Below are 13777 nucleotides of genomic sequence, written 5' to 3'. Positions count from 1 at the left end.
CACACCCTTTTGGTCACAGCACATGAATGCTAACCACTAAGTAATCATAGCTCCTGCCTCAATTAGTCACCTTTAATGATCTGCCGGAGAGTGCACTGCACCTAATCAATATGTTTCAGTAATTAGGAGTTTTAAAGTGTTAAAATAATAAAATTAAGATGAGATATTGCTACAAAATGTTCTTCTATATCTTTATCTGTAGACTCAGAAAATGAGATTAATTATCAATAATTAGGACACCTTGTAAAAGCGTAAAGGTTGCACTATAAAGTGACTACTCATCTCATCAATGAAATGATTGTCATGAAAAAGGTTAACTTTATTCATTACTTTATTCATGTGTGTGTGTGTGTCATTTTGATTTTTAACATAGCTTTAACAATTTTTCAGTCATATCACTATGATGTCTGCAGTGTGACAGTTTATAGTGATGTCTAGCACTGGGGCATCATTCTGCAGACATGTAACATGATGTCCCACCCATTTACATTATCCTGACACCAGGCCGACCAGTCTAACACTAACCTCTTAATGCTGAGCACCAAGCGAGGTAGCTGTTAGTACCATTTTTGTAAGTCTTTGGTATGACTCAGCCGGGGATCAAACCCATGACCTCCCACATCCGAGGCAGGCGCTCTAACCACTAGGCCACTGGTGCAGTATACTTTATTCATGAATCTACCAATAAGCACAGTTAAGGTTTACTCTAAAGTCAGCAGCTATTCATGTTTAAAATCCTACCTTTACAGACGACAATGGTCAGTCAGAAAGTACATGTACTCACAATTCCAAACAGCCACTGAAAGGTCGTGAACTTTGATGTTATTTTTAGCACTGATGTTTCGAACCAAACATTAAAGTTTAAATGAAAAGTTAGAAGCAACATGTGATTTACAGGCAAGCTGAAAGATTATCAAACATTTAGTTCTTGCATCCATCACCTACTGAAATACCACTATATCATACACAAATTCAAACTGCGGTAACTTCAACACTGTGCAACCATTTTCATTACAGTGTCAGCATACTATAAAAAATTAACATTTAATTCACAAACGTTATCTGACAGCAAAAAATGTACGACATGCTAAGCTAATGATCAGGTGTAGTTATCTTTACTCTAGCAATATGTCAAATCGGCAGTTACGGTATCTATACTAACTTATAAGTCGACTCTAAATGCAAACTTCACAGACCCACTTCTGCTGTCACATGATGCGTAACCAGACATGGGTCTATGTGATTTGTTAGGAGTAACTTGAAGAACAAAAGTACAGACCCTGATCCACCTGTTGCATTATTGTAGGGGGCCCCGAGTGGCAGAGTGGTCTAAAGCATTCTCCATTACGGATCACTGCCATCTCAACTCTGTCTGCGTGGGTTCGAGTCTCGGATTTGGCCAATGTGGGTAAGTGAGAAAGCTTGCCAGTAGCTTCTCATGGGTCGGTGGTTCTTTCCGGGGTTTTCCCGGGTTCTTCCTCCACCATTAATACTGGCCGCCATGTATAGCCTATCGTGTGCGGAAAAATGGCGTTAAACCCTACAACAACAACAGCAGTATTGTACGGTAGATCAGGATCTGTCCTTTTTGCAGCTGGACTAGATTCATAAGCAAGCATATATGGTAGGTTCTTAAAATGCAGATACCCGATTTTGTCTCTCTTCCTTTCCTTTGATTTATCACTGTCTTTGTTTCTGTCTTTATGTTTACGTTTCATCCTTTCTTTGTTTTTATCATGAGGTCTTTCCGGACTTCGATTTTTGAGCTTCTTTTCACGGCTGCGAGATCTACTCCTGTGCCTAAAACACGAAAAAAGTAATAACAACATGTAAATGTAATACACAGTACAACTTTTCAAATGAAATAAATGATACACAATATACAGTATAATGATTTTGTTTACTCCTGACACAACAGCCTCACTAGATTTTGTGACTAGTTAAACTGCGATATGCATGGTTGTAACCACATGAAAATTTAATAATAGTAATTATAATAATAATAATAATAATAATAATAATAATTATACTGCTGCAAAAGTTGATGGCTCAACACAAAAAATAAATCACAATATGGCTAGCTGCCAGCTGAAACTCTTTAACAACCTTATCAAATATAACTTCTTTCCTTAAGCTCTGCACATGAGGGCTTTTAGCACATATGATGCCGGACTTTCAAGGTCAGGATGTAATTATTTATGGTACATATTTAGTTAATCACATTGCTGTACTATTTAATAATTGACTCAAGATAAAACCACAAGGGGAGAAAGAATTTTTAAACACTTTATTTAACAAAGATTCCCTCAAAGGAACTGACAAGGAATAATTATCAGGAATGCAAGATAAGACCAATTCTTCTTTTTTAACGTCTCAGAGATGAAATTATCTCTGATACTTTTTAGCAAAAGGAGGATTTTCAAATGGCCACTGTCACAGTGGTGGCTATATTGAATGTAAGATCATAACCATTTTCAATTAGAGACAACTTGATATCATTAAATGTCTATTGGCAAAAATTAATTATCATTATGACCATCCATTCAGAAGAAATCATAATAAGGCCTCAGAACACAATTAGCTCCACTTACCGTTGAACTCAATCAGGAAGATATTCTGAAAAAAGTCCCAAATTCAGGGGTATGTTCCACAGATGAATTGTCTTGAAATATTACAAGCGATGTTGACAATAAAAGGATAGACTTCAAAGTTTACAACACTATAGATCGTTAAAATTGCCTGCTCTGTAATAAAGACACTGATATATTAAACTTCACCTAATTGCATGTCACTCAATCACATTTTTGTTATTTCCATTTAGTCAATCTGTTTACCATATTCTTACACAAAAATAAGCCAATCAACCCAAGATGAAACTTTTACAATTTCATGCACTATGACGAGTTAACTTGTACGGATAGTTACAAAGGTCTCTCAGTTAGTGCAGTGTTTCCCAAACTTATAACATTTGTGCACCCCTTTTCGGACATTGGTCATATCAATGTACCCCTTCTCCCAGTGCTGTAGTGGGGTTATTTTAGTGTGAATTCTAGTGATTTACTGTCTGCAGTGTACCCCCTGAAACCCTTCTGCATACCACCTGTGGTACAAGCACTAAACTTTGGGAAACACCAAGTTAGAGTAACAAATGCACAATAATGAATGAATATACATAACAAGGAATATGTGGTCTGAACATTTTCAAGATTGCTGTTTTGGTACCTATATTGAGTGTAAAATTTGTACCTGGTTCATTTAGGACATACTAGATATTGTACTAAATCTTGGCCAAAACTATGCTTCAATGTGCTATCCTTTGATGAATAGTGAAAAGATAATCGTGACGGCTACCATGGTGGCCATATTGGATGTCAGACTGGCATCCTTGTAATTAAGGACCAACTCAATATGACCATCAGAGTGGAAATGTAATAAAAATATTTTCAAGTGGCCCACCATATTGGATGTCAAAACCACTACAGATATCGCACAATAATCTAATGTGAGTGACAGGCAAAAAGAATGTCCAGGAATTCTAGATAAGACCATTTCTCTTTTTACTGACTGTTTAGTGTTGGAAGTATTCCTGATATTCTTCAGCAATATTGAGATTTTCAAATTCACTGCTGTGCTGGCCATATTGAATGTCCACCACAGCAGTTAGTTTGCATAATTTTTAATTATGTGTCAAAATTACTTTCCATTCTAAAGGAATAGTGATAATACTATTTTCAAGATGGTTATACTGGACACTATTTAATTTAGGACCAATAAGTCAATTTAAGATTTGTTTTTTTGTTGTTTTTGTGGGGTTTAACGCCATTTTTCAGCACACGATAGGCTATACATGGCGGCCAGTATTAATGGTGGAGGAAGAACCCGGAAAACCCCGGAAAGAACCACCGACCCACGAGAAGCTACTGGCAAGCTTTCTCACATGCCCATATTGGCTGAATCTTAGACTCGAACCGCCGCAGACATAGGTGAGATGGCAGTGATCCGTAACAAAGAGCGCTTTAGACCACTTGGCCACTCGGGGCCCCGTCAATTTAAGAAGCCATCTGGCTATTACCATATGGTGATATGACCAGCTATCTGGGAGAAGTAGCAATAAAAATATTTACGAGATGGTCATAGTCAAATCAGCACCATTTTCGTTAATGACCAATTAGATGCCATCAAGTCTTCTAGTGAAAACAGTTTCTCCATCTTGATATGACCATTCATTCAGGAATATTTAAAATGGCCACTGTGGCAGTCATATTGTATATCTGAGAATTACCATTTTGATTTAGAACTAACTAGATATCATAAGAAATCTTTCAGTAAAAACCTAACCATTTTCATTTAGGACCAAACCATAATGTTTAAAGTCTTTTAGTGAAAGCCCCATGTTAACAGGGCAGGCCCTTGGGTGGGGTTAAGTAGTCTAAGGCACCATCCTTTACAGATCACACACACATCTGACCTCTGTCCACATGAGTTTGAGCCTTGACTCGACCAACATGGGTATGTGAGAAAGACTGCCAGGTAGCATCCCATGGGTAGGGGGATGTTCAAAGGCTCTTCCACCACAAACTATACTTGCCATAATGTTTTATGTGCTGAATCCATACAACTGCCATCATATCTGGGTCAATGTCTTAAACTGTAATGCTAAGTAAATCCTAATTTTCCTCTGATCTTGGATGTTAAACCAACTACTGGCAATTTTATTTGCATTTCAGTTTGGAATGGTTGCATGGTCACACGTTGTTCTGAAGATAAATTTCCAGGTCATTTCCAGGATGAAATTACTTTTTTCAAGGTTCACATAAGATCTTAAATAAATGGAATTAATGAACATTTTAGATTATAAAAATGCATTTTCTAATTCTAAAGCTGTTTCTCTTTCAAGGCTCTCCAAAAATATTGAAGTCAGAAAAGATGATCATGTACAAAACCACAAAATGTATCACTTGAAAAAAGTTTGATTATATTCCTATAAATTGGCATGTAAAATCATTTCAATGTACAGAATAAAAATTCTAACTTTATTTTGCTGCGTTATGTTGCTAAGTGGGAACAACATAATGAACATAACTTGAGTTTTGTTTCCTTTCAAACCTTTAATTCTAAAGAATTCTATAGCAATGTATATATGCATCTCATAGAAAGTAATATTTCCTTTTATAATATATATAAAAAAAACAAACACAAATAATTAGAATCTTGTCTTGTAACATAAAGAGTTTAACCCTGAATTTTTATGTGTCAATAAAATCCCAAACAAGATTTTTCAAACAACCTAATCTCCTTAAGACGAGCTGGTTAAAAGTCCTTCATTTAAAAAATATTTTCAAAAGGGTTGATTTAAATTTTGACAAAAGACCTTAAAAATTATATACTACTGTATAAATGAGGACTGAATTTTCTGTAAAATCAACTTGTCTTCTTGTAATTTGTTAAACCAGTCCCCCAACCTGTACTGATACAGGGCCTCATATAGATTTTTAATATGTAAAACAAGGAACAACAATTTCTCATTGCAGTTCACAGGGGCTCATATCGGTGCTTACAACTGACCTGTCATACAAGTACTAAATAATAACTACAATGGAGGACACTTGTCTCCTTGCTCGCATGACCTATGACCTATTTAAGAATAAACGCTGGTATTTCAAACTACACCTTGCATAGCTTAATAAATTTGGTACCTATATTTTGCTCAGGCATTCGACTGTGTATTCCTATCAAAAGTTTGACTTAATATCAAACCTTTAAGGAATGCCAAATCATTTTCCCATGCTAGTGCTCGACATGGCCATGATCGCGCCTGCTTAATATTCAAGTTAAGATCCAGCTGAATGGAATACTGTCCTCTCACTGGTTAAAAGAAAATGACGTCCTGTATTTATTTATAACTTATTTTCAGTTGGCCAATGAGAAGGTAGTTTTCCATTTAGTGCATTGTTCTGGGTTATAACTCAATAAATTTCACTCAAGATCAGTTCAGTTATGATTTAATCATGTGATTGTTTCAGGCATCAAATGGTGGCAGAAAATTCCTGGGTTTTCCCCAACTTTCATCAATATTTGTGAAATTCGTGGATTTTTCATGGTTGGGAAAACATTTATCATTTCTCCCGACTTTTTCCTGATAGCAGAGGAACCCTGTGGTTGATATCTGGAAGCTAGACAGAGTTTTTAATACTCCTTGCATGCTAGTCCCAGATACAAAGAATACAATTCACGTAAAATGTTTAACATACAAAGACCCTTTGCTGTGCTATGTATAAATAACACAAGGACTCCTGGCAGATCTTTTAGTACTAAAATCCAAAGAAAAAACTTCATATTCATTCTAAGAAATCTTGAGGTAAATTGCAGAAATATAATTCAGTGACATCTTTTGTACCATTGCTGTAAACACTGCACCGTTGCTGTCTGGGTTCAATCCACAACTTTGTTATTTGACTTTAAAAATGTTCACTTATCTAAAGCAGGTTTGTCTGATCCAAGTTCTCTACTTTTCTCCACATAAATACATGCCAACATATAATCCATGGGATCAAAAAGGAGCAGGGCATGTGCAACTTAACCATACAAGTGTTTCCTTACCTGTGCTTCTTTTTTTCTCTTGGGTCTCTGGATTTAGATTTATCTACATCTTCCTTTTCTACTGATTTTTCCATTTCCCTTTTTGGTTCTGAATTGCCATCAATCTCCATCTTTTCTTGTCTAATGGGAGAACGAGATCTTGATCGGCTTACTGCTGGCATTGTTACTCTGTTACCTACAATGAAAAATAATCTGAGTGACCTCACAAGTTTTGGGAAAAATGTTTTAAAAAAATCACAATTTTAATAGGAGTCAACTAGAAAAAGAGATTCAAATTGCTTAAAAAACCATGTACTGGTAGATAGTTTCTTTCAGCTGCTCCCAATCAAACAGTCGAGCAGCTGACACTGGTTTGATTGATATATACTGGGTCAATATAAAACAAAGTGGAGTGATGACCCTTGACTAGTGAAGATGGGTGCCCAGCGGGCACTAAATGATATAACTTCTAATGTAAAACATAACAATGCAATCTTTTACAAAGGCAAATAATTATTAATGTCTAAAGACAAGGGAAAAGAAAATCGTAAATCTTAAATTATCTAATTTTGGTTATGTCATTTATGTTTAGCCAAGAGATTCTTGTCCTAACATCCAAGTAGCCTATCACTGGGCTCTTAAATCTGCCCCCCCCATTCTATTTTCAGTGAGATCATATGGTTTTAAAAGGTGTACTACTGTTTGAAGATTGTGATTTTTAAAAAACTGAGTCCATCAATGGGGCTAATACTCTCTCACTAAAATTTTCCTAGGAATTCAAGATGAGACCACTTCTTCCTTTTATTGCTGAATGTTGAAACCATCACTCATATTCTTCAGCAACAACAAGACTTCAAGTTAGCTGCACACGAATGTCAGATTGGTACCATTTTCATTCAAAACCAACTAGGCATCATAAGTCTTGTTGTGAAAACATCGAGGCAACTGTGTTTTTCATTGAGAAGGAGTAGCAATAACAAGATTTCAAAGATGACCATCTTACATCAAATCAAATTTGATTTAAGATCAACTAGACATTACAAGACATCTTTTAGTGAAAGCCCCATGTTATTAAGACCATCTCTATTCAGGATGAATATAAATAGTAAGATTTTCACAATGGCCACTGTGGCAGTGATGTGGTATCAGATCAGCACCATTTTCATTTAGATCCAACTAGGCATCATAAGAAATCTTCAGGTGAAACCCTCATGTCAATATGACTGTTCATTCAAGAGAAGCAACAATAACAATATTTTCAAAATGGCTGATGTGGCGGCCATACGGGACATCAAATCAGCATCATTTTCATTAAGAATAAGCTTTCGGTGAGAACACTTTATTGATATGACCACTGGAGAAGTAGTGAGAACAAGATTTTCAAGATGGTCACCGTGGTGGCCATACTTTACAACAGATCTGCACCATTTTCAGTTATGACCAACAAGCCGCCATACCAAGCCTTCTGCTGAAAATCCCATGTCAGTATGACTTTCCATTAAGGAAGAGTAGCAATAACAAGATTTTCAAGATGGATGCTGTGATGGTCATATTAGACATCAGACTGGCAACATTTTCATTCAAAACCAATTAGACACCATAAGAAGTCTTTTGGAAAAACCCATGTTGACACAACCATCCAACTGTGAATAATAGCGATAACAAGAATTTCAAGAGATGGCAGTTTTGGATAAAGGTGAGCACTTTAAACCAAACTGCCACCTAGGGCCCCATGAATAAAATGTTGCAAGTGAAACCTTTTGACTATACAAGATTATGGAGGAAATGATCAAAAAGGCCTCAAAGACACTTATCAATTTGAACTGATGCCTATTAATACATAAAACAATGAATTCGCATTTACTATTTAATTTTTTACACAGAACTAGGCACTGAAATTTTAAGTGTACAATACCTGAATAGTGTAAATAGTTCAAGTGCATGCATACTTGCCAACCAATTTCACTGTATTCATAATAGTAATTCCATTTAAAATGTCCACAAAGAAGCATAATTTCTGGAATTTTCCCTCAATGCGTCCAGGAAGGTCTGACAGATTGTGTTGTTGCCTGAGGCAAAATGTATGCAGAGTTGATACCAAGGCAATCACGCCAACAAACAAACTCTTGTATATTCACAGGCATGTGCTTCAATAGCCAGCTGATCATTAACCCTTTCCAGAGCAAGATCTCATCCACTGTTCAATTTCCTCAAGTTAGGCCTACTGTACTATTTGATGATAAAAATATACCAACTTCTATTTAGAAATTTAAGCATCAATATGTAAACAGTAATTTGTTTTTAGGAACATAATTGGTAATGAACACATAGTAATTTAAATGTTTTCAAAATGAAGATTTTAACTGCAGTGTTTGCATTATTTTCTTCATAAAATCAGTTTGAACCCGTAAGAGAACCTGTAATGGCAGACACCACTGTGTCTGTGAAATACGTCATTAGACTATATGTTTTCATAAATAATTGGTCAAATAGATAATAGAAAATATATAATTCAATGAACGCAAAGTCTAAATATGTCACAGAAGATTTAGACTAAATGTTTAATCATGGAAGTCAGAAACACATGAGACAATGCTATGTTGTGGAATCTGAAAAACATTGCAAAGTCAAGGTTGTTTTCTGACATTATTCATTTCTGTGAAAAGATAATGAAACAAATACTATTTAACCTATGCATGATGTTACTGCAAGTATATAGGCAAATAACAAAACCATAAATTTGCAGTCTTATCAATGGACTATTGTAACAAAGCATGAAAGTGAGTGGTTATATTAAGAAAATCTCTCTTTCTAAAAAGTAGATGCACTCACATGGCACAATATATGTTCTTGGTCGTGCTGATTTGGTTGAAAATAAAGTCACCTGAAGAATTATTTTTTTTGAGGGGGGGAAGCAAGTGTGTAGTGGTCAGCCTTCAAGTTTTACTGATGTAGGCCAAGATTTGGAAAGAAGGATCTAGTTCAGTCATATATATCAATTTTAATGCTTTAGTGTCTTGTCTATGAATAGTTACAATAATGTTTCATCAGCATCAATGAAATTATGACAAGCAATATTGTATGAAGTTGCATTTGTTCTTATGTACATGTTATAGGGGATGTTTCAGAGCAGTTTCAAAACCTTTTTGACTACAGTTTGATACAAATTTTCCAAAACTTTAATAACAAAATAAAGTGGTAGTTTTTTAAGCATTTTTATTGACTTGCAATTACAAGACTCTAATCTCTTTACTCCTCTCAGTTAAAATTAATTACCATGTATAATTTATGCTGTGCTCTTTTAAAGTCACATGACCAAAATACAATGCATGTATCTCACTACAAACATACACATATGAATACAATGGGTATGAATTTAATAATATTTATACACAGACAAAATGTGTCAACAATAAGCATATATTTTAACTTGAAAATGAAGTATTGCTTAAAACTAATATTAAATGCATACTGAGTAATAGAGAACATAATTCAAACTAAAATAAGGAAAGAACACACACACACACACATATAAAAATTAAGTCTAGCTTGACCTCTGGTTACATGATGTTTGTTGTCAATAACCATCTTCCAGTCCTTGAGTACATGCAAAAGCATGGTCTGGCATCTATGGCCTTTTGAAAAGCACTCAAATATTTATTAAGACTGTCATCAAATAATGGTGTCAACTGGGTTCTCAGTTATTTCCACATCAAAACCAGTCTGGTCAATGACACAAACAGCTAGCAGTAACCATTACCACCCATGGACCAAAATGCTGTGATTAATAATAAGCATTTATTCATTCTATTTAATTTAAAAACATAAGTAACATTGTCCTTTTGTTTATTACCATATATACTCATTTATATGTAGAGTCAAAAAGCAAACATCACAGACCATGATCATCCATTACATAATGCACCAATAGATCAGGGTTGATGTTCTTTTGATTAATCCTAACAAACTACATAGGTCCAGATCTGCCAGTACATTATATGACAGCATATCTGGGTCTGTGCAGTCTGCAGTTGAACTCAACATATACAGGAATACCCAATCAGTTGCCCTGGTGCCAATAGGAGTTCATGTTTGCTGCTATCCTTTGAATAGTATTATTTAAAAATAACATCCTGTCACCTAATTCCAAGCCCCATCACTCAAATGACATTTTTTCTTACTGCTTCTTGGATATGTAATTGAGATGATTAGCTGTTTGCCTAGCCATTATCTTTTGTACAAGGACTGACCCAATTGCCAGTGTGGGAATTTTCATGCTGGTTTTGTTTTTGCCCTGAAGGAGCTTACCAGACAGTTATATTTTAGTCACTTTCACTGCCAGATGTGTAGGTTTAACACATTATACTTTTTGATTTAAAATCCTTACAGGTAATTCAGTAAAATCAACACAACGCCATCAAAAAGAATGTAAAATTAGCACCCAGCTATCTCTCTGTTGACCTAAAATTTTTACTTCCTGATGCCTGTTTGGAAGGTAGCATCACCCCAAGGTGTGAGTAAAATGAGAAGACCGTGTAGCGAGGGATATATCACTAGGAACTACAGCTTGGGAGAGAACCCTAATTAAACCGTACCATTACCTTGGAGTGATGCTGCATGCATCAATAATTTAAAATTTCAGGTCAATAACCAATGCATACACAGGTGTTCTGTTATGAGAGAGATTAATACTAAAAAACTGTTTTGATTGATCAAATGCCAAAAGTCAAAAGAAGGGAGATTTTATTTTGATATCCGCATACGAAGGACAATCGAAATAAATGTATTCATTACCAGCAAGAGGCCGATAGTCTGACACTATTTGGGCGGAAAACTCCATCACAAATAGTGACAAGCACCGTTGGTTTCCACCACCAGAAAAAAAGGCGGAGAATTATTTTGTTTAGGCTTTAAATATAAATAGATTTTTAAGAAACAAAGAAGGTTTAAAAGGTGTTAGTCACAAATATTTATGCAACAAAATAATGGTATTTAAGGACCAGGTTTTCATTCCTGGACAAAGTGGGAAATTTTTCATGATTGCGGCAACGTTGCCGAATTTCGAGTTCTCCAGAACTTCAATATTACAAATTCCAATCGGTTTAATAAAAACTCTGTATTTATCCATCTGATCATAATTCTCATTGAGAAAAGAAAACTGACATGTGGTGTAGAAAAACAATCATCTTAAGTGCCGACACAAATGAATACCTTGTAATGCAAAATACGTTCAGAATTCGTTGTAAACTGTTTTGCTTCTAACTACCGGAAGTGTAGCAATCGTTTTGGGTTACACTAAATTAGGCACAAGAAAAAATACGCACACGCTGCAGAGAGGAAATATGGCTTATTGACAATTCGGCCCAGGACAATTCGGTCCGACTTGGGCCGAAATTAAGACAATTCATCCCAGCTTGAAAGACAAATTCGGCCCAACTTAGCGATTGCTGCATCAAGTTCTTTTTCTTCCAACAACAAGTAGATACTATGTACGATATATATAATTTTAGATGGACATAATGTTTTTGACATTGTTTTTTAGGTTCTAAAATGCAATAGGTTTTAGGAAAAATTTTAACAATTTTTCAGAAACATTACTATATTGATATTCTTTAAAAGAAAATTATCATACTTCGTTACATACATACATACATACATACATACATACATACATACATACATTGAGAGAGAGAGAGAATTATAAATATACACCAGACAGAATGGAAAGTGCTATCCCTGGATTCCTATAGAAGAATGCTTGATAATAGTAGGCAGAACTAATGTTTTAATACAAATAATACTATCATACAGGTTAGAGAATTTTTAATTCGTACTCTATGGAGATTCGAAACCCAAGTCTGCGGGTAAATGCCCATCGCCTATGTGTGTGTGTGTGTGTGTGTGTGTGTGTGTGTGTGTGTGTATATATATATATATATATATATATATATATATATCAGACAGAGAGAGAGTACAAAAACTGACATATTGCGCAGCAGCAGGGAGGGCGAATCGTACAACTTTTAGAAGGTTCCAAATGCCGAAATAACCCCTTTTTAAAACCGCGATGACGCTTTATGTAAACGCAATTGTCGCCGTCGTTGCTGCCCTTTGTTGTCGTTGCCCTCCCTGCTGCTTCCTGCGTCCCTTTTCGAAAACTAAGGTCTTTGTCTATGTACGAAAAATTATCCAAAAATCGTATCTAACCCAACTCGATACCGTGTTCGAGGATCATGTAGATTTATTGTTATAAATCCGTGCGGGGTTGACTGAGCCTGACTAAATAAATTTCTAAACTTATTTATATCCATATCGCCACTGCACCAAGTCTGATGAATATTTCGTAACGTGTGTGTATCAACTCCGTTAAACACATAAAGAATATTACAATTATCCCTGATCACTTTAGGAATTTGTGTATATCGCTGGGTTACATAAATCACATCTGTGTTTTTGTGCCTGTCTCGGGAAAATATCCTGGCAGGATTTGATTGTTTATCCAACATCACATCATCGTAAACAACTAAATTATTAATAAATCCATCAATATCATCAATACTTGGCGTTTCATTAATGTCAGTTATAAATTCAACAACATCATCACCGTCGTTTAATGATTCTGCACTTTCATTAAAATCTTTTAACACTTCGTAGCATCGATGATCGTGTACACTTGGTGCTACCAAATACAACTTGTCCCACTTCATCCACTGCATTATTAAATTAAGTAACAACTGTGTCTTACCACTCCCAGATGGTCCAATTATAATCATACGAACAAAATTTGGTAGTGCTGCGTGATGCTTAACTGGTTCTTGTTTTCTTGTTGCAGAAAAGTCAGTGATTTCTATTAGAATAATATAAAATAAATATGGATTTATATTGTGTGAAATGCAGGGCGCGCACGCCAACAAGTGATCTAACAACCATTACAATAACAAATAATAGATCCGCGGTTTCGGGCAAGTGTGAGCGATGCGGTACAAACAAATTTAAATTTATCTCCAGTGGTAAGTCAACGCAGTCAGGTGAAAAACCAAAACCAAAGCCAAAGCCAAAGTCAGCGCCAAAACCAAAGTCAGCGCCTAAACCAAAGTCAGCGCCAAAACCAAAGCCAGCGTCAAGTAAAAAAAAAAAGGAGGTGATAGTGCCGCCAAGTTAGGAAAATTACCAGGAGCTCCGTGGGCTAAATACCCAG

At 35.6% G+C, this 13777-nt stretch overlaps 1 protein-coding gene across 1 annotated transcript in view; it reads right to left on the bottom strand.

Annotated features, from left to right (window-relative positions):
- The window catches only part of LOC149776596 (putative ATP-dependent RNA helicase DDX23), a 64742-nt gene extending 52849 nt beyond the window's left edge, over positions 1-11893 (bottom strand). The window contains exons 1-3 of the mRNA XM_089941079.1: positions 11791-11893; positions 6601-6775; positions 1648-1800 (exon numbers count right to left, since the gene is read on the bottom strand). Coding sequence (XP_089797205.1) covers positions 1648-1800; positions 6601-6761 — 314 coding nt within the window. The 5' untranslated portion in view covers positions 6762-6775; positions 11791-11893. The remainder of the gene's footprint in view (positions 1-1647; positions 1801-6600; positions 6776-11790) is intronic.
- Positions 11894-13777: the final 1884 nt, after the last annotated feature.

The sequence above is a fragment of the Sinohyriopsis cumingii genome, chromosome 18 (assembly GCF_028554795.1).
Source record: "Sinohyriopsis cumingii isolate HCF-2022 chromosome 18, ASM2855479v2, whole genome shotgun sequence".
Taxonomy (NCBI): Eukaryota; Metazoa; Mollusca; class Bivalvia; order Unionida; family Unionidae; genus Sinohyriopsis; species Sinohyriopsis cumingii.
This window is presented reverse-complemented; position numbering and strand designations above follow the sequence as displayed.